The sequence below is a fragment of the Mesoplodon mirus genome (genome assembly GCF_964341445.2).
Source record: "Mesoplodon mirus genome assembly, chromosome: 8".
In the NCBI taxonomy this organism is placed as follows: Eukaryota; Metazoa; Chordata; class Mammalia; order Artiodactyla; family Ziphiidae; genus Mesoplodon; species Mesoplodon mirus.
Window position 1 is genome coordinate 27,678,070 of NC_138984.1, and position 24,442 is coordinate 27,702,511.

The window sequence follows — 24,442 nt, forward strand, 5'->3', positions numbered from 1 at the left end:
TTGAAATGCCAAAGGAACTGCTCTCATTTCTCTTCTTTCCTGTGTCTTGGCTTAGAAATCTGCGTTATTTAAATATACTTCCTTAGTTACAGGAGTGTAGATCAATCAGTTTGCTTAGCATTTGGATTCTTGCATATTTCAATGAGCCTTAAGGATGATGACAAAGAACAATATCTGGCTGCTGATGTAGTACAGACACTACACCTCAGGCCTACATGGCAGGTTACTAAATTTGCTAATCACTATTTATTTACTTATATAGAGAATAATTTTAAATTTTTGTAATTTTCAAAATGTGTACTATCTATATAATTTTTATTTCTATCAAAATTTAAGTTGACAAAATTACAGCAATAATTTGAAAATGCATGATATCTTTAGGGCAATAACTTATTTTTAGCAAACTGAGTGCTGACAACTGGAAATGAACCTGAAATCATAAGGATGCTAAAATAACATTTTGAAAGGAGAATACTTTTAATCTTTTGAGCACATTATTTACTGATTGTTCCATGGAAGTTGTTTCTGGATGGGTGCTCAGAATTTTCTCAGCCAGGATGCTTATTATAACATGGGATAGAAGAAACCTAAAATTACATTTGATATTCTTAGTTCAACTCAGCATGATTCCTCAGCTGAGCAGACAACTGGCTGAGATGTGGCCTACAATGCTGGCTGAATCCTAAGTCCTGGGCTTGTCACAAGTCCCAGCCATTCATATTTCCTCTAGTGACTCCTGAGGCTGTAGACTCCCTATGGACACAAGTTCCTCTTAAAACTTCTAATACTTTCAACAAATTGCATGGACAATCAATTAGTGAAAATGACATATTTGCCTCTCTGTTTTTCAACATGTTCTGGGGAGTAGACCAGACTACAGTTCAAAACTAAAGAATTTAAAGCTGAGAGCTGATAGTTTAAAGGCAATACCCCGTGGATGTTTTAACCTTTTGAAGATTTTGGCTTCCTCTTTCTTGTTGATTGTTGCTCTTTTTTGCAAGTGCCAAAATGTGAAAACAGCCCAGCGTCTTGCTTCTGATCTATAATATTTCAAAGAAACAGTACTTTCTATTCTGAAAACTTTGACTAATCAGAGAACAACAAAAACAACAAAAACTTTAAGTGCTTCAGTGGAAAAATAGCTTCTCTGTAGTATTTGTCTGGCCCTTAGCCAGGCAACGCCAAAAAGAATGTCTGGCAAAGCCCAGTCCTGTCTGGGTACTGTGAGCTGTATGTACTCCAAGTCTCTGTTTAGGACCTATGAGCCTGCAGTCCATCTACATTACAAGTCCCAGAGATGTGCCAGGCAAGTGACACTTAGAGCATCATGGCTGGCTAAGTTCAGATAGTGTACCAGTGCATGGGCTTCCAGTGATAATGCTAGAAGACAAGAGATCCTCATTTGCTACAGAACTGTGTATGGCAGGTGGTCTCAGTTCATACCCAAATAGAGGTGGACACATAATAAATTGTAAATGAGTGAATTATAAATACATAATAATTATAAATAAATACATTATAAAAGAATGAATTATTTACATGGGAGTAGTTTGGATAAAAAGGAAATCAGTCCAGTGGCTTGTAACCAATAAACTCTCATTAGAAGATCATTTCACTTTCATTGTCCCACAGTAAAAGCCTAAATAACATACAACTTTAGGGATGCAGTGAGGCTGTGTTTGTAGGGAGTTAGATTTGGATTTAAATTCTGGATAAGCCACTTACTAGCCATGACATCCTGGGCAAGAGTGGAAGTGAGTATTATCTGTGTGGGTTGCTTGGAGGATTAAATGGGAAGGTATTTGAGAAAGCACCAAGTATCATGCTCAATTCCATATACATTAGCATCTCTGTCTTCAGTATATCAGACAAGTTGTCATGTACCTTTGCTCTTTACTTTCATTTGACACATCAAAGCTAGACTTGAAAGATTTATGAAAAATGAATTCATAACAGTTTTGTTCTTTAAGGCCAGGATTGAATGTCTCCTTTTAACTATAAGGACACTTGCTTATGGAGTCTCTGCTTCTGCCACAAAATAGTCTGTTTCATTTAATAATGTGATATTTTAAAGGACAGGGTAGCCTTATGAACCTTGGACTTTTACATAAATTTCTTTGCATAATGATAATCTTTAAAAATGAAGTTTACCTGGTTTCAGTGGAAAAATACATTTTCCCTAATTGGCTTTCACACAAACCTTTTTTTTTTTTTTTTAAAGCATTTGAAAATTTATATTGGGTAAAGTTTGCCACACAAAATTCAGTCTTGGTATGTCAGTGCCCTTTGGTACAAATGATAGTCACTTTTATGAGAGACTGAGTCTCTTGGGGTATCAATGACTCAGTGATTTTGCCTGTCCTGGCATCACAGCTTCTGCCCCATGCCCTGGGGCAGCTGGCTCCACTAATATTGTTTCTTACCATCTCTAAGCCCTTTCCATTCTACAAGCTTTTGATGAGGACTCCTCAGTTGGCCCGCTGTATCTGCTGCCCCAGAATGTTATGGAGGGAAACTGTTTCAAATCAGCAGTTATAATGTGGCCAAATCATTGACTCAGGAAATCATCACCCTAGGATTTGGAGCAAACCTAAGAGGGCAGAAGCATTCCTGGTTCTGTTTTCAGATGTTTCCACTGTTCGTGCACGGGCTTCCAAATTCTAACAGTTCAGTCCAAATGACAGCTATTATGGTTAGGCCAAAAAGAAAAAGGAGATTAATTTGAAAATATCATAAATAGTACAGTATTGGTTCACTGTACCTGGGTTTCCTTTCTAAATGTGCTACTAATATAATTTTTTCATTAAAATCCCTTTGTTTCCCAGAATAAGCAAGAATTCTGGGAATTATGAATATTAAATCAGTTATAATAAATGGATATTCATAAATGACAGTAATTAACATCTTAAATTATTTTTAGTGAGAGCTTTCATGCTTCCCCTTTGGGAAAGAACAGCTTTTAAAATGTTTGATAATTAATAAAAAGTAAGTATATCCTCAAAATCATTGAATTACTCAATTTAAGAACTCTTTTACGTTTGTATAAAAGGACTGAATTGTGACATTCACTGTGCCTTTAGATTAAAGTTGCTTTGAGAGTGTTTTGAGGAGGGTAAAAAATCTCCCAGATGAAAAAATCCACGTGCTTTCTTTCCACCCAGCATACTATGAGCAGTATATCAATGGAATTTTGGCTTGGTCTTTACAAACCGATTGGTTTGAATAATTGAAAAGCTGAATCCTGTCTTGCGGTTTTTCACTAATTTTTTCTGATAAAACAAAACAAATAAGTTATTATACGTACTTTAAAAGCAGTTTAAAATAAAAGAGAGGGACTAGTTTGATTCCCTAGATCACATATCTTTCATATATTTAAGGTGAGAATATCTGATCTTTTAAATGAATGAGGTAGAGTTTGTAAAATACATACTTTTTTTCTATATAACTCAAAAATATGGTTATCCTTTTAAAAGCAAGTCATTAGGCCTTCGTATAGGTTAATGCTTTCGTTTGAAAAAAATAAAAAATAATAATTCAATAAAAATACAGGTTTGGTTTGAAAAATGTTAAAAATATGTTCCAATTACTTTCAGTAGGAAGTAAGTTGACATTTTCCCTAAATATACTGAAACGGCTCGAAGAAAACAATCCCGAAATGTGAAGGAACAGTTACTTTGGAAAGTGACACCTAAGTTACCAAAATGTGAAAGTGATTCTATATTTTATTTATATTTTCATTATATCCACTGTACCACCCTCCAGAAATAGACTGGGTGAATCTCGGATGGGAGGACCCTGCTGCCCTTTCGGCTCCAACTCCCATAAAAGAGTAAGAAGAATAAATTACGTGACCCCTAGCTGACTTTGGAGTCAACATCATACCCTTCTCTGGGCTAAGAGGATTCTCTGACACTTGGAAGGTTTTAAGTACGGGTTCAGAAACATTTTCAGTGACCTGAGGGAGGCACAGCTGTCACGGAAGGCTTTCTACTGCATTCAGAGTAAAATCCAGGTCCCCGAACCAAGTCGGCTGCCGCTTACTCCCAAGCTCCTTCAGTCCTCTACCCTTTCTCACACATTAGTCATAGGACTCCTTCAGTTCCTAGAGCACTTCATGCGCTTGCCCACCCGAGAGCCCTTGCACATCCTGGACCCCCTGTCCAAAATGCCCCTTTCCTCCTTCTTTGCTTGGCCAACACCTCCTCAGGCTTCTGAGATCAGCTCCCAAGTTGTCTTTTCCCCATCCAACAAACTAAGATTACTCTTCTATCTTAAAGCTCCCTGTTCTTTTCCTTCCTAGTGCTAAGCTTATTTATTGGATATCTGTTCTCCACCAGACTACATGCTTCTTATAAGCAGAGATCATGTCTGTTTTGTTCACTAGTGTATACCTAGAATGTGAAGACTGCAAGAACCTTGGGCTTCATAGGTATGTGCCGAATGAACAGAAGAACATAAGGCCAAGAAGGATCTTTCAGATCTATGAATTAAAAGATCAAGTCACATTTTCAGGGAGTTAACTAATAATCAGTGGCTATAATGACACTGATTATATGCACTGCTTATAGTCCTCAAATTTTTGTTTACTCCTTAGACTAATTTAGTTTAACATTATATCAGGCAGCAAAATGAGAAAAAAAGGCCTCAAGTTAAGAAAAAAAGATCTTGCTAAAAAAAGGTTTAAGTTTATAAATCTGTGACAAAAATAAATTATACTTATTGATAGTTTATAGTTCAGTAATTTAGAATAATCTCCATTAAGGAATTCAGAAAGTATTTTAAACAAACCTAATTACAGATTATAAAAAGACAGTGGGTCTTTTGTGACATTATTCCATTTTTAGCACAACAAAATGAGCTCTAAAAGGGAAAACAGAAGGAAGAATAAATGAAGAAATAAATGAATAAAATGGAGAAGTACCAACATTCTGATTTTAGTATACAAAAACTAAATTATATTGAAACACGTAAGCTTTCAATATATTTTAAAAGCTTTCTTCTGCCTTCTCCTGTAACTCTCAAACAATAGACAAAAGTTACCTGATCTAAGTCAGAGAACCAATAATAGTTTGCTTTTAAATAGTGCCTTTCATCTCAGATTCTAAATGAATATTCTTCAAAGGCATCTGTCTGCTTCATCACTGAGAACTGAAAAGCTGACATGGCATTCCATGTTGAGTAAATGCATTAAAAAATTCATGGACAATAACAGGTCTCAGCAGGAAAGAAGCCATGATCTCAGTTTCCAGTTCACTACTCTCAATATCACATTCATTCACTGACTTCTTCATTTATTCATTAATATTTATTGAGAGTTTGCTACAGGCCATGCCCTGGGGAAGCCCTTGGCAATACAATAGTGAGCACAACAGAGACACTTCCTGCCAACCCTTCCATAAAAATGTGTTGATTTCATCAATAAATGTATTTTGGTTCAGTCACTTATAAAATTAAATTGTATCTTCTCTGTCAAAACATTCTACATGAAGTAAACTGGTTCTCTGTAGTTATTCTAGTTAGCAATTTAAACACAAAGTTATCTTTTCCTTTATCGAGCAGATTTTTCCTTTTTTATTTTACCATATTCATCTACTTTTGATTTTGTATAGAGAAATGATAATACATTTAATTAAAGTCTTTGTTTCTTCTTGACTATTTGAAACCGAGCTCCCAAACTGGGTCACATACTAACCCATACAGAAGTCCAGCACTTATGGGTTGAGGTTTATTTACCCTTATTAGAAGACAAACCTCAAAGAGTCCAGCAAGCCTTACCTTCCTCCACTGTCACAGTCTGTTCTGAGGCTGGTGATGGGGGTGGAGAAGGAGGCAGATTAGCTGTCTCTTCAGCTGCTGAAGAGCAAACAAACGAAAAAATGAGATACAACAATTAATCCGATTAGGCCAGTAGATGTGTAGGCAGTTCTGCTATCTGTAAAAAGGACTCTTTATTAAATTCAGGGAAAGACTCAATAGCAAGCTGCATTTTACTTATTTTTAGCCCCATTACCTGGTTCACATATTTCTGAAAGCCTAAAAAAAAGAAGAGCATTTGATATTAAAAAAAAACATTTTGTCCTCTCCATAAAAATGGATTAGAGATGGCTGCTAAAATTCTATCATTAATCCCATTAATTTGTGTCTGCTTGTTCAATTAATAAAATATTTCATTCTGGTCCTAATTTACTAAATTCAAACCTACCCAGGCAAGCATTTTAGTTTGGATTTGGCTTGACTGATTAAAAAAATGTTAGAGCTCTCTATTGTTCATTGTGATCTGGAAACTAATCACAGTTATTTTAGGAGATGTATTTTTTAAATAACATTTTGTCCACTGATGATAATGTTGAAACCCATCCTCTGTATGTATTCTTAGAAAAGAAAAATGAAGCTGTCACAGCTTGAGGCAACCTTAGATAGAAACATGTACTAGTGGGAGCTGAGAAATATTCTAGCCTCGGCACTACACATGAAGAAGGACCAAAGAGAGAAAGGTTCTAAAAGATGGAATTCATTCACATTTAACTCCAACGTTTCCTCTTCAAGACCCTTACCTTCTTTATGACCACTCATATGAAGGTAAGGGATTTTAAAAGGAAATATTTATCAGTCAAGGGCAGTGGTAAAATTTATTTTAAATAAGCCCTGTGGGCTTCTAAGCCATATTTTAAAGTTTAAAAAAAATTATTTAATTTATTTTTGGCTGCGTTGGGTCTTCATTGCTGTGTGCAGGCTTTCTCTAGTTGAGGCAAGCGGGGGCTTCTCTTCTTTGCAGTGCACGGGCTTCTCATTGCGGTGGCTTCTCTTGTTGCGGAGCATGGGATCTAGGCACGCAGGCTTAGTAGTTGTGGCATGCGGGCTCAGTAGTTGTGGCTCGCGGGCTCTAGAGCACAGGCTCAGTAGTTGTGGCGCACGGGCTTAGTTCCTCCGCGGCATGTGGGATCCTCCCAGACTAGGGCTGGAACCCGTGTCCCCTGCATTGGCAGGTGGATTCTTAACCACTGCGCCACCAGGGAAGCCCTCAATCTTTTTTTTAAAAGGGAGATTTTTCTTTTAAAAAAGAATGAAATTTTGTCATTTGTAGCACCATGGGTGGACTTGGGGGGCATTATGCTAAGTGAAAGAAGTCAGAGAAAGACAAATGGTGTATATCACTTACACGTGGAATCTAAATAATATAGCAAACTAGTGAATGTAACAAAAAAGAAGCGACTCACAGATACAGAGGACAAACTGGTGGTTACCAGTGAGGAGGGGGAAGGGGCAACATAGGGGTGAGGGTGTGGGAGCTATAAACTACTGGGTGTAAGATAGGCTCAAGGATGTATTGTACAGTTCGGGGAATATAGCCCATATTTTGTAATAACTGTAAATGGAAAGTAACCTTTAAATTGTATTAAAAATTTAAAAAAATTAAAAAGGGGGTTTTGTTTTATTTGAAAGAATACAAGTAAACCACAGAAAGAAGGTTAATTTTTTAGATAAGATTTTCCCTCTCTGTTTTAGAAGAAAATAATCCGTGATAATCAAAGAATATTTTACTGACTATAATGAGATTATTTTTAATTATTATTCTGGGAGAGGAGAAATTTTTATTGTTTAATTTTTAGTAGACAATGGAGTGCTAATCAGAAGATCAAATATTAAGGATACATTAGGGGCTTCCCTGGTGGTGCAGTGGTTGAGAGTCTGCCTGCCGATGCAGGGGACACGGGTTTGTGCCCAGGTCTGGGAAGATCCCACATGCCGCGGAGCGGCTGGGCCCGTGAGCCATGGCCACTGAGCCTGCGTGTCTGGAGCCTGTGCTCCGCAACGGGAGAGGCCACAGCAGTGAGAGGACCACATACCGCAAAAAAAAAAAAAAAAAAAAAAAAAAAAAGGATACATTAGATTGAAAGACAGAAAAAATAGATATGTACTATTTTTAGGCTTTAAAAACCATACCTTTCAATGTGTTAGTTATATGCACCTGTGAAATAAACATATATGTTGAACATAAGAGAATTTCCTTTTTTATGCATCTCTGCATGTACATACATCTACATTTAGCATCTATCTATTTATCATCTATCTATCTATCTATCTATCTGTCTATCCAGAGTAGGGATAGGGAGCCTTTGGCTGAGAGTGTTTTCCTTGGTGAGCACCATTATTACCTGTTTGGCCCTGCAGGGCATTTGACTTGTGATGGAGAGGGCAAATGCTATCTCATTTTCCTTAAATGAACCAAGTGAAGACCAGTACCATATATGAGATACTATGTCACTGATGATTCTAACAATCTCTGGCTATAGGTTTTGTGTAGCCTGTTCAGGGAGACCAAAAAGAGACTATAGTATAGACAATAATTAACGAAAACCCATAACAGGAAAAAATCATTTCTAATTAAAGCATTAGAACATTTTCCTTATGAGTAGGGGCCATGACATCAAAACGAACTGGCTTTATTTTTATAATAACTATCTCCAGTGGTCTGGAAAAGGAAAATTAAGGGCAATTTAGGGGCAAAGTCTAATTATAAGTTGACTGTCCTAAAGACTACCAAAATACCATGAGTCTGTTGAGAAAGGTGAAAATAGATCCCAGTGCATCCCAACAAAGATGTTTGATGAATGTCACAGTTAGGGATGAAGTATGAGATATGCCTATCTTTGAATGCGAAGACTTGATTCTGTGATCAGGGTGCAGCAGACACAGCCCCTGACCTGAGGCTCTTTCTCATTTACCTAAAGGCAGAGCTGCAGGCTGATCTTTATGCTGAGCTTCTTTCTCTTGTTCACCTTTCAGAACTGCTACAGCTTCCGCCGTGACTACTTGAACTATCCTTGCAGACACCTCCTCTGTAATAAATAGTAACAAAAGAAAATAAAATGATGAGCCATCCAAAACAGGTAGCAACGAGGAAAAATAATCAAACAATATAGTCAATTAGGATTTTATTTTCACTGTCTTTCTCCCAAAGAAGTATAACAATTTATTAAATTGCAGATAAATACACACACACACACACACACACACACACACACACCCCACATATAAACAAACAAACAAGAAAAAAAGTGAGAGAGAGAGAAAATAAAAGGAGTTGGCATTCTGGGAGCTAAGCAAAATTAACACGGAACTAAAGAAAAATAATTAACCTGTATGGCAGCTTAAATTTTAAAAACTTTATACAAACAGAAACAATGTAATATTTTGTACCTAGTAAAACAAATTCTAAGAGAAGAGAGGATTCATTTTAGATTTAACTTAAAATACTGTTTTATAGTTTTCTTACAGTTTTATAGAAAAGTATATTAAAATAATCTTCTATGCTAATTTGCAGAAATACCATGATTTAAAATCGAAAGATGCTTCAAAATGTGAATTTATGATTAAACAGCACTATCTGGGATTAGTTTGAACACGAGAGATTAAGAAAAATCTGGGAAGATAAAATCTGAGTGAAATACATGGAAATGATATATCAGATGGTCTCTTTCTAAAGAGCTACTACTTTTCTAGACAGTGGATGGTTTAAAGATCTTTAAGGCCATATGATATATATTCAACCTAGTCAGTGCAATAGTTTCATTAAAAAAAAGCCAGGGTGGGAGGGAGGGTCATCATTAAAATGATCAGTCTGTGAGATGCCTGATAACTAGTGTTTGGCCTGAAATGGCATCTGCTGAACCATTAACAATGCTAACTTCATATAACCTAGTCAGAAAAAATTCAGGAAATGATGTTCCATATATCATCAACTAAAAAGGAAAGATGCCTTTTGAGATTAAAAATATTTTCTAAATTAGAAATAAATTCTACAGAATTTAACTTTTCATCATCTTTATATAAAAACATCTTCCATACTAGGAAATAAACCTTAAACTTATAGCCTTAATAGAAACAAGTTGTCCTGGATAAGGGGATGGGTAGGGACTTGTTCTCATAATTTTAATCAAGATTTTAGAATAAATATTTCATTGAAATTATGGTTCCTGATTGGAATTTACACATTCACAAGCAGGTTGGGGAAGATCTGCCTGTTTTTACCTGGCTGGTTCATTTAAACACAGCCTCCTCTAGAAAGGCTTCATCACCCCACCCAGGATGACAGAGACCATAGTGCTTGAGAAGCAGGCTTCTGGATAAGCAATCCACTTGGACAACATTTATCTGAATCTTAAAAGCTGGATTACCTGATTGAATACATTTGCGTCTATATGTTTAACTTCCTGATTTTTTAAATAGCCACTTGACACTATACCCTATGTATATAGTCTTAAGGGATGCACTGTAAACACTCTTATCTACAGCCAGTAGCAGTAATAGTAGGAGAAGCAGTATTTTAAAAATATTATAGTGCTCACTACGGTGCCAAACACTTTGCTAAGGTGGTTGCTCTCATCATTCTAATGCATTATTTACTATTATTACTCCCATCTTTCAGATGATGAAACAGAGGACAGTAGGATTAGATCATATAATCAGACATTCTTATAAATATCATAGTTAGAATACCAATTTTCAAGTAATTAGTATATTATAAAATGCCTTAAATACTAAAACTAAACTAAGCATGATTTAATATATTTTTAAAATTATCTATTTTGTTTATTTTTATTTTTGGCAGTGTTGAGTCTTCATTGCTGCGCATGGGCTTTCTCTAGTTGCAGCGAGCAGGGGCTACTCTTCGTTGCGGTGCGTGGGCTTCTCATTGCGGTGGCTTCTCTTGTTGCAGAGCACGGGCTCTAGGTGCGCGGGCTTCAGCAGTTGTGGCTCGTGAGCTCAGTAGTTGTGTCTCGCGGGCTCTAGAGCACAGGCTCCGTAATTGTGGCACATGGGCTTAGATGTTCTGCAGCACGTGGGATCTTCCCGGACCAGGGCACAAACCCGTGTCCCCGGCATTGGCAGGCAGATTCTTAACCACTGCACCACCAGGAAAGCCCTGATTTAATATTTTTTTTATGTTCAAAGTATAATTTTAAGAAGCTGGAGTCCTAATTTAAATTTCAAGTATCCAAAGAGCAAGTATAGATAGGCTACTTAAAATTATTTCTGAAAAAGCTTTAATTTCTAAGCAAGGCTCCAGCAAATTCATTTCATACATTTATATACCAAGTATTTTTCATAAAGCAATTTTTTAGACAATACACTTTGCACTCAATTTAGTTTCAACAAGGAAGGATCTTTTTTCTTTACTATTGCAAACATGTACAGAATAATTACAATATCAAACAGTATTGATACAATTCATCCTTATAAGGATGTTTTAAACTATACAATTTAATTCATAGCATCACATAATTTTAGAGCTAAAAGAGCTCTGAGAGAAGATTTTGTCTAAATCCTCTCATTTTGCAGATGAGGAAACAAAGGCTGGGTATACTGATGAGATTTGCTCAAGTTCAGACAGCTGATAGAGGTAAACAGACTAGAACACAGGTTTCCTATTTTGATGTTTTTTCTCTTAAAAAGATGAACAGAAGGACTAATGGAGAAACAACCAGAAAATTCTCTAGCGGTCATGTGAATGGCTAATGGAAATATATGAACTTTAAAGGTATGAACCAAGGAAACATTCTCTCAGACCTGCTTGTCTATTCATCTATCTAATGTACACTATTACCATTCCTGATTATATTTTGAGACTATGTAACAAGTGATTGACCATGATTGAGTAATTACCTATCTATCTGTAATTATCTATCTATCTATCTATCTAATCATCTACCTATCTACCTATATATCTTGTAGACCATGTTAGATACTGTAATAGATAATTTAACTCAAGAAGATGAATACTTTATTTCTGAGACAGTACTATTTTATTAGAATTTTTATTCTATTTTAGTGTTTGAGCAGAAATTTTCATAGTTGTTCCAGGTAAATAAATGACAATAACAATCATCAAAGCATTGTAAGGAATACTAACTGCTGTGCTATTTGGTGGGGGGGGGGGGGCAGAAGAGGAGGAAGGGCTGTGTGTTTTCATGAAGCCAGGCTGTTGGGGAGGGTTTCTCTGAAAAACACCTGAAAGGCTAGTCTCCCAAAGTGACATTTTCAATGGGAAAGAATACTGCAAAAAGGGCTACAGAAAGTTAAATCCACTTTGAGACACCTCTTTGTTGTTTACACTGCTTAATAATATTGCAAAAAGAATTATTTCATGTTTTGCGAATTGCCACTTGCATATATTAATTTTCAATGCAATTCAGACCTTTAAAAATCAAGAGTGATTTTTAGCACTTCTAACATCCAGGTGTTTTATGGAAAACTGGATATAATGGAGAGGTGGAGCAAGAATTGCAGAAAATGGGACATATATAGAACCCATGCGTCTTCTGGATCATTCCTGCATCTCCTTGTTGGCATGTATGCAAAATTTAGTATCTCTCTATGGCATATAGTAAATACATCTTGCATGGAATTGTGTCAGTACACAAGCCTTATCTCCACTACTATGTAAAGTTTCCCAAGTCAAGGACTTTCTCTCTGTCATTGCTGCAATTCTCGAAGCTTCTCTCATTGAACTTGACCCAGATTGAATGCTTAATACAAGTTTTTGAAAGGATGAAAAATTAACATGAAAGGCTTATGATGCTTACACAAATTCAGAAATAATCTGTGCTTGTTACTATATTTACTAACTTAACTCCCCCAATTTATATCATTTATTGTATTCTTGTTTAAGTTTTTGATGCATTTTAGAATACTACTTCTTAAATGGGTGTTCCAAATTCTTCTGTACCTACTGAAGAATTTTCCAGGATCTAAGAGTAGTTTACATAAATTAAATTTGTTTAAATTGGGAAAATAATCCAATAAAAATAAGTATTACTAGTTTATGTGAACAAATTACAACTGAGCTATACCACACTATTCCAGTCTTTTTGTTTGAGATTGTATTTAGAATAATTTTGAAACCATGGAGAATTAGTTTGTATGCTGTTGGTTAATGAGAACAGAGGTGAACTTAATAAAGAATGCATTAGCATGAGGTGTAGGCCAAATGACATCATTAGGCACTGTACAGACTTTCAAAATATTCTAAACAGAGATAAGTAAAGGGAAAATTGAATCATTACTTATCTCCAGTCAGTATAGACACGTCCAACCTAAATAAAATGCACTGTATCAGCCGGTACCACATATTTTGTGAGTGATAATTTAGTCTTAGCAAAACAATATTATTTTTTTAGATGGGAAGAGGCAGGACATTTGAATTTTATTGGTTTTGTTGTTTCAGAGAACATTAATTTATAAATGTGTTTGAGTTTCATAGTTGAATAAGCTGATTTTGTATTTGTATGTATTTAATCAAAACTAGTAAGAAAATAATTTAGCCCATTCTTGGGATAATTGATCATTTTTTTCTTTAAAAGAATTTAACAGATTATAAGAAATGTTACTTTAGAATAATCAAACGGGCTGTATGGGAGTCAAGTTCATGACATGTTATCTTCCGTTTGGGGGAAAAATAATACCGTTAAAACTTTAAAAATAGAAAAATAACTATTTTTTAATATTAATTTCATAGTGTATTTAGGAAAACATGAGTATAGGATTGCTCTGGGTGTTTCAATTGGTCCAGTCAATTCAAAAATCTTCCTCTAAGAAAGGGCTGTCATCAGTGCAGAGATGGTAGCTTCCCCCACGGAGGATGGCCTTTTTGCAATGGAGGCCTAATCAGCAGATCTCCTGAGTGAGGCTCACCATTATAGCCTGGCTCCTGGAACAGGAGCAAATTCACTCAGGGTTCAGGTGAAGTTCAGGGAAGATTAATGGTAAACGTGTCAAACATATACAAAAGATAAAGGAAGGCAGTCACAAAATCAGACCTATAAAAATGATAACATAAGAGTTACAATGTGTGTGTGATTATATATGTATATATATATGTACTTAATTTTATAATTATATATATAATTTCTTTATTCATTCTACAAGTATTTATTAAACGCCTCCATCCATCCTCCCATCCATCCATACACCCATCTATCGTATCTTTCTATCTAGGGGATTACTGTCATTTATAGTGTGCATTAGACAAAGTCACATGGACTTTAATGCAGAGAAATGTGGGTATAAACTCTAGCATTACTACTTTCTAGTTACTTCATCCTAGGAATTTTACTCAAACTCACTGAGTTTCAATTCTTCAATAAAAAAATGGAAATGATAATAGTACCCATCTCACAGGTTTTTGTGAGGAACTCAATTACAAAAATATATAACAGGCCTGGCACATCAAGGAACTCAAATAAAAAGAAGATCTCCCACTAGTTCTTTACCAAGATGTTTTCATTTTCTCTCAGCCATATATTGTTCTGAGTCTTCTACCTTTATATTTCTACTTTAAAGAAAGAGCAACAGTGATATGCCCTAAGGGTCCAGCCCAACTAGGCTATCATTATGATGAATATCAGATAATATGGTTAGTCTGCAATCATCTATGTTCATGGCTAAGGGCAGATTTTTGTTTTTTTCTAGACAGAGCTAGAGGGATGTTATTATTTATTCTCTGGCTTTATACCCACTTCTTTGGCTGTGTAGGTTCTGGTCTACCATCTGCTCTAGATTCCAGCCAGTAAGTCCCAATTTAACACTGTCTTCTAGACAGCATTCTTAAAGGCATGATAACCCCTATCTACTGCTGAGGACAATTAGCAACATGAAACATTCTTTTTGTAATTAAGAGATTAGACATTTTAATTTTTCATTGCTCACTTGTTCTACCTCCTTATTGCCTTTCCTAATTTCTAGTCTAATTCTTTGTTATTTTTTCTTCCAAACATTATACGTATAAAATTTTGAATAGAACTTAGCTGTTCAGAAGATTAAAGATGAATACAGATTATGCATAGATTGAAAAAGTACTATTCATTATACTTCATTGAAAGTTAGCATTGATCTTCACAGCTGTAAACATGACACATCTTACTGTAATCTGAAATTCTGAAAGGCTCGGTTATGTTTCTTTTGAACGTCTAAAATTTTCTGGAAGTGGACATTTTTAGTCTATGTTAGAAATTGTCTTAGTTAAGGAGCTTGTATAATATGTGTTTTATTCTCTCTTTTGTTAATGTCAAGGATTTCGAATTTCAGTGAAAACCTTACAACCAGTATCTGAGTATTAACTTGGTGTTACTTTATTAGCAGTGTCATTATGGTAATGAGACAGTTTTTATAAATAATACAAAAATGGCTCATGATGTGGCTGTAAAGTCCCATCATGCCTAAGCAAATGAATAACTTGGAATTGATCTGATAAATGATCTTGCTGTAAATCAGTTGGAATAAAAACAATAAAAGCCTCATTTTTTAAAAACAAATTCATCTTATAACCTCTAAATAATGTTATTGATCATCAGCTGATATAAAACAAGGGATTTAAAGACACAGCACAGGGAATAGAGCAACAGGTGATATCATATCATCACTATATAGATAAACAGCTACAGGTAAAAAAGTGAAGTCTGTCTTGTAAATGTATTCTGGATAACAGATATGGGGTCAGTATTCACAAGAGGATCAAAGCAGTCCTCAGTAGACTGAATTGAATTCTGGAAAGAAGAATGTTTTTTCTTGTTGTTGGGTAAACATACTGGTGTTAACATATACCACCAATAGGAGTAAATAGATGTAAGAAACTAATTGAGGGACTTTCCTGTTGACTCAGTGGTTAAGAATCCCCTGCATCGGATTCGAGCCCTGGTCCGGGAAGATCCCACGTGCTGCTAAGCGACTAAGCCCGTGTGCCACAATTACTGAGCCTGCACTGTACAGTCCGTGAGCCACAAATACTGAGCCCGCGCGCCTAGAGCTTGTGTTCCGCAACAACAGAAGCCACCGCAATGAGAAACCTGCGCGCTGCAACTAGAGAAAGTCCAATGAAGACCCAATGCAGCCAAAAATAAATAAATAAATTTATAAAAAAAAGAAGCAACTAATTGAGACATGCTCTCATCCACAGAAACCTACTTGATAATACCTCAAAGATATGATGCTAAGATACTTACATTATCATAAATAATGAATGAGCATCATACTGCAATACAAGGTTATTAAACAAGTTGCTACACTAGGCACTTTTATTTCCTGTCAATATTATTTAATCCACACAGTAACACATTTTCCAGGTTGGAAAACTGGCAAAATAATGGATAAAGGCAATTTACTGTCTCATTTGAATATCACTTTGATTTACATCAGTGCAGTACAAATATTTTATATCATAGTAGATTCTGGTGTCAGAAAATCTGGAATAAAATTCTCTCTTTATCTCTTACCATCTGCAAGTAAGTGACAATCTCTCTAACCCTCAGTTTCCCTATCTGTGAAGGGGAATAGAAGTGATATTCATCTTTTGGTATGTTGTGACAATTAAATGAAATTTATATATCAAGTGCTTATTTAAATTACATATTACTGTTTTAATCACTTTTACAGTCTTGTTATCACCAAGTCTACTATCATCATTTGATTGCAAAATGTAGGTAAAGACCTGAGGGTTTTTGTTATACATTAGGACGATTCTCTCATTTTTCCCAGTGAGTACCTTCTTGCCTGAATTTTGGGTCACTATCTAACAGACTCTATCAGGCTCCTGCCACTTATTATTTAAACTAAAATGTTAAAGTAAATTTTACTCTACCCTTGTACCATACTATTCAGCATTTACAGTTGGGTTGCAGCCCTCTGTTTTCTTCCATGATGCTGATTCATGCTACACCACTGCTATTCTCTGCTGGTCACATTATTTTATCATGTCAAATTTTGTTGCCAGTCTCAGAACCAGTTTTTAGCACCTATTTTAAATTTAGTTATTTTGTTATATTAATCTATCAATATTGTTTCATTGATTTATAATAAAAACAATGGAGTTGAAAGTTTCTAAGTGGTCCTGAGAATTCCAACTTTGTCCTGAGCAACACAGGACATTGTTGGTATGCACAGAAGTCTGATTTTGAATGTGTACCTTTTGGGTTTTCATCAGAACCAGCTGTGATTACTTGAACATGTAAAGCCTCATCAATTAGACTGTGAACAAAAAATCCAAGCAAGTTGGCATATGCCTGAGAACATATTTTTGTTGATTTCTTTCAGGTTGTTTAAGAGAAAAGTAAGAGACATCGACAATAAATTCAACCACATGGAATATAAAAGCCAGCAAGTGTTTCTGCATTTAAGAATAATGAGCATAATAGTGCTGTGTTAAAATAAATGACAAGTAAGCCTACCGTACACTTGTGAAAGAAGGAAAACAAAACAATTTTAGAACGCTCCTGTCAAGAAAAGGTTTTTCTCAGTACGGTACAGAATGGTTGCCTAGGAAACTGATGCTAATTGCTGCTGCTGATGGAAACTAGTCAACAAGGAAAGCACTGTGTTGGAAGCGCCCTGCCAAACAAATACCTTAGATAAATTCATAAAAGCAGGGAAAGAAGGAAAGTTCCTTGCTTCTACTCCTTGCTTAATTTGGAGAGTAAATATTCTCTCTGAAGCTATTTCCTGTAATCAACTGGTGATGAAGGAAATTAAAAGAGCAGATTGGATTTTTGTTGTTGTTTTGTTTGTTTCTCTGGCACCTTAGCACTTATTAAAGAGGCCAGTGTTGGCATATCCCTCGCTAGTCAGACTCCCATTGATTCCAAAGGGTCACCCTGGCCAACACTACAGCTGTAGATCTCTGCATACCAGCTTTTTCAAAGATTTCTTCCTAAAATTTATTGACTAAACCTAGGATAAATTTAATCTATGGGGGGAAATGCTTTTGCAGTAAAGTTAGTCTATGGAGATAAATGCATTTAAGATACACGATCATGATTGCACAAAGTTCATTCTGATGGGTACTTAAATTTAAGAGAATTTATATCGCATCCACTATAGATGATGGAACTATGCTTAGTCATTACGGGGGCTACAAACATGAGTAAGACATGGTGTTCCTACATTTTAATTGTGCTTGAAAGCGGGGCAATCTCATTGAAGGGCATGGTTTTGTTTTTTAAGATTTTTCTAGTAATGGCCACCGATTTTAGCTGATCTCACCACAGTCACTCATATGGTCCTCTTCTGAAATGCATTTGGGCTAGGATTAGGAGTACGGTGTACGATTATAGGAGAATTTTCCCTCTTTCGCTCTCTCTTTTTCCCTATTTCAACCTGTGTGCTTAAATCCATAATCTTGTTTAGACTGACAATTTAATTTACTCAAATGAAATTTTTAGAACTTGGATAGAATTGGCCTAACATTTAAATTTAGTCAAAGGGAAAGGCTTAGTAAATTAAGATGGTTATCAGTGAAAGGATACTGCAGGTTAAGGATATTATAGTATGGAATCAAAAGTAATTAGAAAAGCAAAGCACGGATCAAAAATAGTACCTACTGGAAAATTTTACTTGTAATTTTAAGGGTACAGCAGAAGAAATATAGTAAGCAAATATGGTCTAGCTTTATACTTACATATTCTAGTTAAAGATTTGTGCTGTTGTTGGTATTGGGGGATCCCAATATAGTAATGTGTGTATATTTATATTGTTGTTTGTACTTCATATATTAAACATTTACTAATTAAATCAGCTTGTAATATTTTATTGATCTTAAATTAATTTGAGAAAGAAATGTCTTGGGGAATATGTCCCTCTGAAAATTTCAAAAAGCTTAATATTAATAAATTGAATACAATAATTAAAGCACTGAGGGAATTGATAAAATGCTTTTAGAGCTTTGAAATACTCAGTTTTGCATTTTGTCAAAACCATTACAAATGTACTACTTCTTGTAGACATTGAGAATTTGGATTATCTTCTGCATTGTCTTGAACACATCACACTCTTGAAGGAATGTAGCATAAGACATTATTAATAACATTAATGAAAAGGTGAAATATCAATAAAACTAAGAGAGCTTGAAAAAATTCATCCTTAGAGTAACTGTGGGATAAACAATACAAAATGTACTGTGTGTGCAGAACAGCACTTGCGCACACACGTGCTTATGTGAGTGTGTGTGTGTGAATTTACGTATGTGCCATCATTCATGCACATAAGGGTCTCTCCATGTCTTCAAAGCTTCACCTGTATTTGGGTACCTCAAAGGACTTGGGCACCAGGCGCAAGTCTAAGATTTCACATGGGGAAATCATTGCTTCTACAGTTGCAAAACCTAGGAATGTCCGAGGCAGAGGATACAACGGAAAAATGGAAAAACATTCTAGATTCCAAAAGAAGTCACTGGGGTGAACTTTTAAAGTATAAGTGCTCCATACACCAGGAAGAGTCTTTACTAGTTACCTCTATTAATTTAAATATTTCATCTAGGGAAAAACTGTTACAATAAAATGGTAAAAATCACCAGCTTAGCTACCTTTTGTTTGCTCCTTCTAACTCATCCCCAGCATAATAACTTAAGTAAATCTTTGGAGGCCTTGTGACCTAGAAGCATATGGAACTTAGGAACTATGTGATGAGAAAATCACTTTGTTCAAAATACATCACAGGGTACATTCAATCAGCAAACAGATAAACCAACGTGATTTCTGTGTAATTACAGTTTGCTTAAGCCTCTAGTCCTAACATCATTCTGAAAATGAACGTGCAAATAGCAACATAACAGCATCTACCTTATGTGCTTTCTTCTTAGCCAGTCTCTCGTGAACTGTAAATATTTTAAATAAGTGATTCTCCATCTGCTACAACTGCCTATTTTATTTTTGTCATTGGAGCTATAAAAAATATTGTCCACAAATATTCTCTTTATATCAGTCCTAAAAGAACTTGGCAGACTTTAAGTCACTAAGTGCACATGGTAATTCTTTATAATTTTCAAATTATAACTGAATATATATAACCTGAGAACAATGTTTCAATTATACTGTGGGTAAAGGGACAATGGAATTAATTACATTGTGAAATTCTGAAAACTAAAATGCTATGGTGAAAAAGAAAACAAAAAAAAAATGAGAAGAAAGATAATTTTCAGTCATCCTTCTTTTATCCTTTACTAATGTTTGTTAAATTAAGCTCAGTCACAACCTGAGAGAAGGAGGACCGCTTCTCTGGAAAAATTCCAAACAAGCAAAGCTGTTGATAGTTAAAGACTTTTCTCCATGGTCTCTGAGTAGCAAAATCAATAGACTTTGCAAGTGAGAAAATAATTTTTTAAAGTAAGAAAATAAGTGTTAGGTCCAATGTTATATTTGTACTATTATGATAGTATTTAAAAAGTAAAGACTTTAATATAATTTTAAAATTTCTTTATGCCAAAAATTATTCTAGAATAAAATTTTCTTTTGTGTTCTGGATTAATACATCCCATGGAAAATACTATTAAATGAATTTCTCTCCAATCATGGGATACAAAAGTTCATTATGTTAAGACAAACAAGAACAATAATAGTAATTTCAAAGTTATGTTCAGAAATTTTAAAATAACATACAAATCCTACTTTAGAAAATGTCCCTTAGGGATCTGTTGAAATAAAATTTTACATTGATGATTTTGCTTCAATGTTGTTTAGTTATTTCAGTCTATACCTCTTCTCTGTGTAGTGGGTCTCATTGTTACCAAGCACGTCTCTAGAAATACTTGCCAATTGTGGGTGCCAAGGGTGATATATCACACTTAAAACTGTCAAAATATTCATTCTTTATTTGAAGACACTGACACTCTATATCAGAAAGCAAATGATATCTAGGAAGCATAAAATTGTAACTCATTATGGCAATAGCTCTGGTTGTTCTACTGTAGGAATGCAGCAGAAAGAGAAAGGTAGATCAAGTTTGATGGAGTGGCAGTGTTGAGAAAAATGCAAGAATGTAATGCTAGCTAGGTAGGTAGCCTAACATGGGGCAAGGCAACTGCGCTTTGCAAATGGCATTCAGAGTGGGATCCTGGGCATATGTGGTATCTGCAGGTGACTGCTGACAACCTGAAGAAAATGAAGAAATAGGATTCAGGAAGCAAATGGAAAGGTGCTCAAGGCAAGTTCTATTTACTTCATGATTTAGCTTCGGATTGGCAGATGCTACTGTAATCATATGCTATGCACAGTCAAAAAACACAGAGCTTCATTTGGCATAAAAAACACAGTTCTAGGGAAGAGTTATAAGGGGCTTCCTGATGATATGAAAATTCAAATTTCCTAAAAAGGTCCTGAATTTTTCTTAGTAAAATATGGCAATGAAAATTCAATTTACTATGAAAATATCTATTATTTTCTTCCTGACATATAAAAAAGAATTCTAAATCAGGACTTTTATGTTTTCAAAATGAAATTACAATTTCAATATTTCATATACAATAGCCCTGATTATGAAGAGGCTGACCAAGTTTTGGTTCTAAGAATATGACCAAAAATAGCTTGGTTTCTCTGATTCATTTTCATTCCCCTGCTACATTATCAGTCACTCCTTCCCAACTTTTACAGAGGTCCTCCACCCTTAAAAAATGTTTTATTTGAGCTTGTATTTGGGTCTGATTTCCTAAAGAGCAATTTGTTGTATAAGTAAGAACTCTTATGAAACCAGGGAACTTTGTGGTTTCTGCTCTTTTTTTTCTTGGATAATTCTGAAATGCAACATGAAATGCAGAAGCAGGGCTGACTTGGTCTGACAGTAACAAGGTGATCAAAAGCTATGGGAAGAGAAGTGCAGTTTTAATGCAATCATTATATTATTTGAAGCATTATAGTTAAAATTTTATAGGAAAAAATAAACACCTTGACATTTTAATCAAATAGATATTAAAAATAATTTCTAAAATTTTCCACAGACCTAATGAAGAAAGGCATTTTGTATTTATAGTTTGTTTCACACCCATTTGCATCAGAGAACATAAGGGAGAGTTGAAACACCATTATTTGAGCATAGGAGACTCAAGCATTTCTAGTTAGAATTGAAGAAATGCTCATTATTTTAAAATTTACTTTAAAAAAGTTAAACATAATTTGGGAGGTTTTTATTCCTTCACTTAAAAAAAATAAATCAACCTTCTCTGGTGATTCCAGTCCTAAGACACTAAATTATCAGCTAGGGTAGCTTCAATTCACTCATAAACAGTGAAATCCAACTAGAAAGGAAACGTGTGTCACCGAAACAGCCAAACCCTTGAGCAGTGTTTTCAATACAGCATTCAGATCATATGTGCAAGTTCACTGTGGTCCAAAAGCATTTCAAGTACTAAATTTTTCTTAGGTCAGAGAGCAGATATTTTCACGAGGTCAGAAATCACTGTTACCTTGATTGAATGAACTTCCTCTCCTAAAATGTGACTTTTGAAAGTGGCATCTGTATTTGCTTCAAACCCATTTCTCTGTTTCTTGTTTTACTACGATCAAGACATAAGAATTGGGTGAGAACTGGCCTGGAGGAACTATCTTACATGCTTTGTGACTTAGGCCAAATTAGTGCAATTTTTTTTTGAGAAAAGGCAATTCTGGTAAAGCTCTCAGGGGAGGTTTATTCCAATCTTTTCAGTGCATTAGTCACAAACCTTGGTTTTTCAAGCTGATGAGAAAAACAGCCAATAGGTAATTTTTAAAGAAAGAGAAAAATATAATTTGGCTTTAAGAAAAAGAATAGCAACATGCAAAATGCAACAAGGAGAAAAAGTATCCAATGAATTGATTCATTTCAAAAATTGCTTATAAAAGTAAGAGTAGTTGTTTTTCTTGTCATTTTATTATTTTCCTCCTTGGAGAAAAAGAAAGTCCTTTAAATACTGAAAAACTTAATGATTAGAATTAGAAAGTGTAAATGGGAGCATCTTTGATTTTAATATGTCAAAAAGAAAAAAATTATCGATTACAAACAGCTTTTATCATTTTTAAAAATAACAAAACTAGAGAGGTATATCTAATTGAAATTGAAACATTTTCCCTAAAGTTAGTGAATAAATATCCCTGTTATTCAATAGGGAAATGCTGTTTATTACCTAAGAACTTATCATTTTCAAATAATTTTATAGACTCACAGATGAAGTAGAGTAAAAAAGAACATTGGTGATATTTTATTCAGGTTAACCTTCAAAAGCAGGATACATAACATCTTTCCAAGCCAATACTGGTATATTCCTTTACAGAAGTATAATTAAGTCTATGATTTAGAACATCAATTTGTTTTAAGATTCAGTTTGTCCATTTGTCAGAAATGAAATTTATGTGACCTCCTGATCTACAGCAGTGAGGCAATCCTTACCTTACAGCCAGAGGATAGGATCAACAAAGACGTTCATTTTAGAGTTCTGTTTGCAGGATATTTCGTTTCTATCGTTTTCTATCGAGGCCAACTCTATTACATGAGGCTCAATTTTGCAGGCATGAACAAGAAAAGTTGTTCAATATCTGTATACTTCTTAGCTGTTAGATTATTGATGTCTCTTAGAAAGGTCATTTATCCTGTTTTTTCATATTCTTCCCAGTTCAGCTGTTTTCATCATGAAGACAATATTTCTAATCAAATGTCTTACTGCTATCTTAAGTCAAAGATATATTATCTTTCTTTGCTTCAAACCTTCACTCTTATTTTCAGAACATATCAGAACATATCAAGTCTTCTTCTATATCCCTCCATGACATTCCCTTTATAACCATATTTCAGAGTTCCTACTTGATTGTCCTAATCAAGTTCTATAGTCTTTACTTTTTTTTTTTTTAAGATGTTGGGGGTAGGAGTTTATTAATTAATTTATTTATTTTTGCTGTGTTGGGTCTTCATTTCTGTGCGAGGGCTTTCTCTAGTTGTGGCAAGCGGGGGCCACTCTTCATCGCAGTGTGCGGGCTTCTCACTATCGCGTCCTCTCCTGTTGCGGAGCACAGGCTCCAGACACGCAGGCTCAGTAGTTGTGGCTCACGGGCCTAGTTGCTCTGCAGCATGTGGGATCCTCCCAGACCAGGGCTCGAACCCATGTCCCCTGCATTAGCAGGCAGATTCTCAACCACTGCACCACCAGGGAAGCCCCTATAGTCTTTACTTTGAATCTAGTCTCCTCTCATGTTCCTCCATCTGCCTCTTTAGTTCCAGTATTCCTTTCTAACATCATCTTTTCCAAAAATGTATTGCTTACACTGTGGTGTAATTTTTGTAGCCCCATTTTGTTGATGTGATTTCCATTCTCAAAACCGAACATGGATACTAACGCTTTCTTTCTTTATCTCACTTCAAAAAATGTTTATTAGCACCTACTATGGAACGTAAGCCTTGCATTATATATCAGAAGGAACACAAAGATGAATGAGGCACAGCTTCTACCTCAAAACACTTAGAACCTAGTGATGGGGATTAAAACAAGTAACAAGTAACCTCAGTAAAATGTTTTGATATGATCAGTGCTATTATTAGCAAGATATAAACATGGTACATGGGGATGTTTGAAAGAAGAAGAGATTCATTTGAGAGAATAAAATGAATCAGCTCTGGATCTTTGATCATGGACTTCTGATAATCTCTTCTGTTGTAT

General features: G+C 35.1%; 1 protein-coding gene across 22 annotated transcripts in view; it reads right to left on the bottom strand.

Annotated features, from left to right (window-relative positions):
- The window catches only part of MAP2 (microtubule associated protein 2), a gene marked incomplete at its 5' end in the record, with an annotated part of 74,648 nt that overhangs the window by 42,518 nt on the left and 7,688 nt on the right, over positions 1–24,442 (bottom strand). For 17 of the 22 annotated variants that reach the window (XM_082630863.1, XM_082630862.1, XM_082630868.1 and 14 more), the window contains 2 exons: positions 5,776–5,853; positions 8,727–8,840. In XM_082630863.1, the coding sequence (XP_082486989.1) occupies positions 5,776–5,853; positions 8,727–8,840 (192 nt within the window). The remainder of the gene's footprint in view (positions 1–5,775; positions 5,854–8,726; positions 8,841–24,442) is intronic. The other 5 variants (XM_082630864.1, XM_082630866.1, XM_082630861.1 and 2 more) reach the window with 1 other exon arrangement.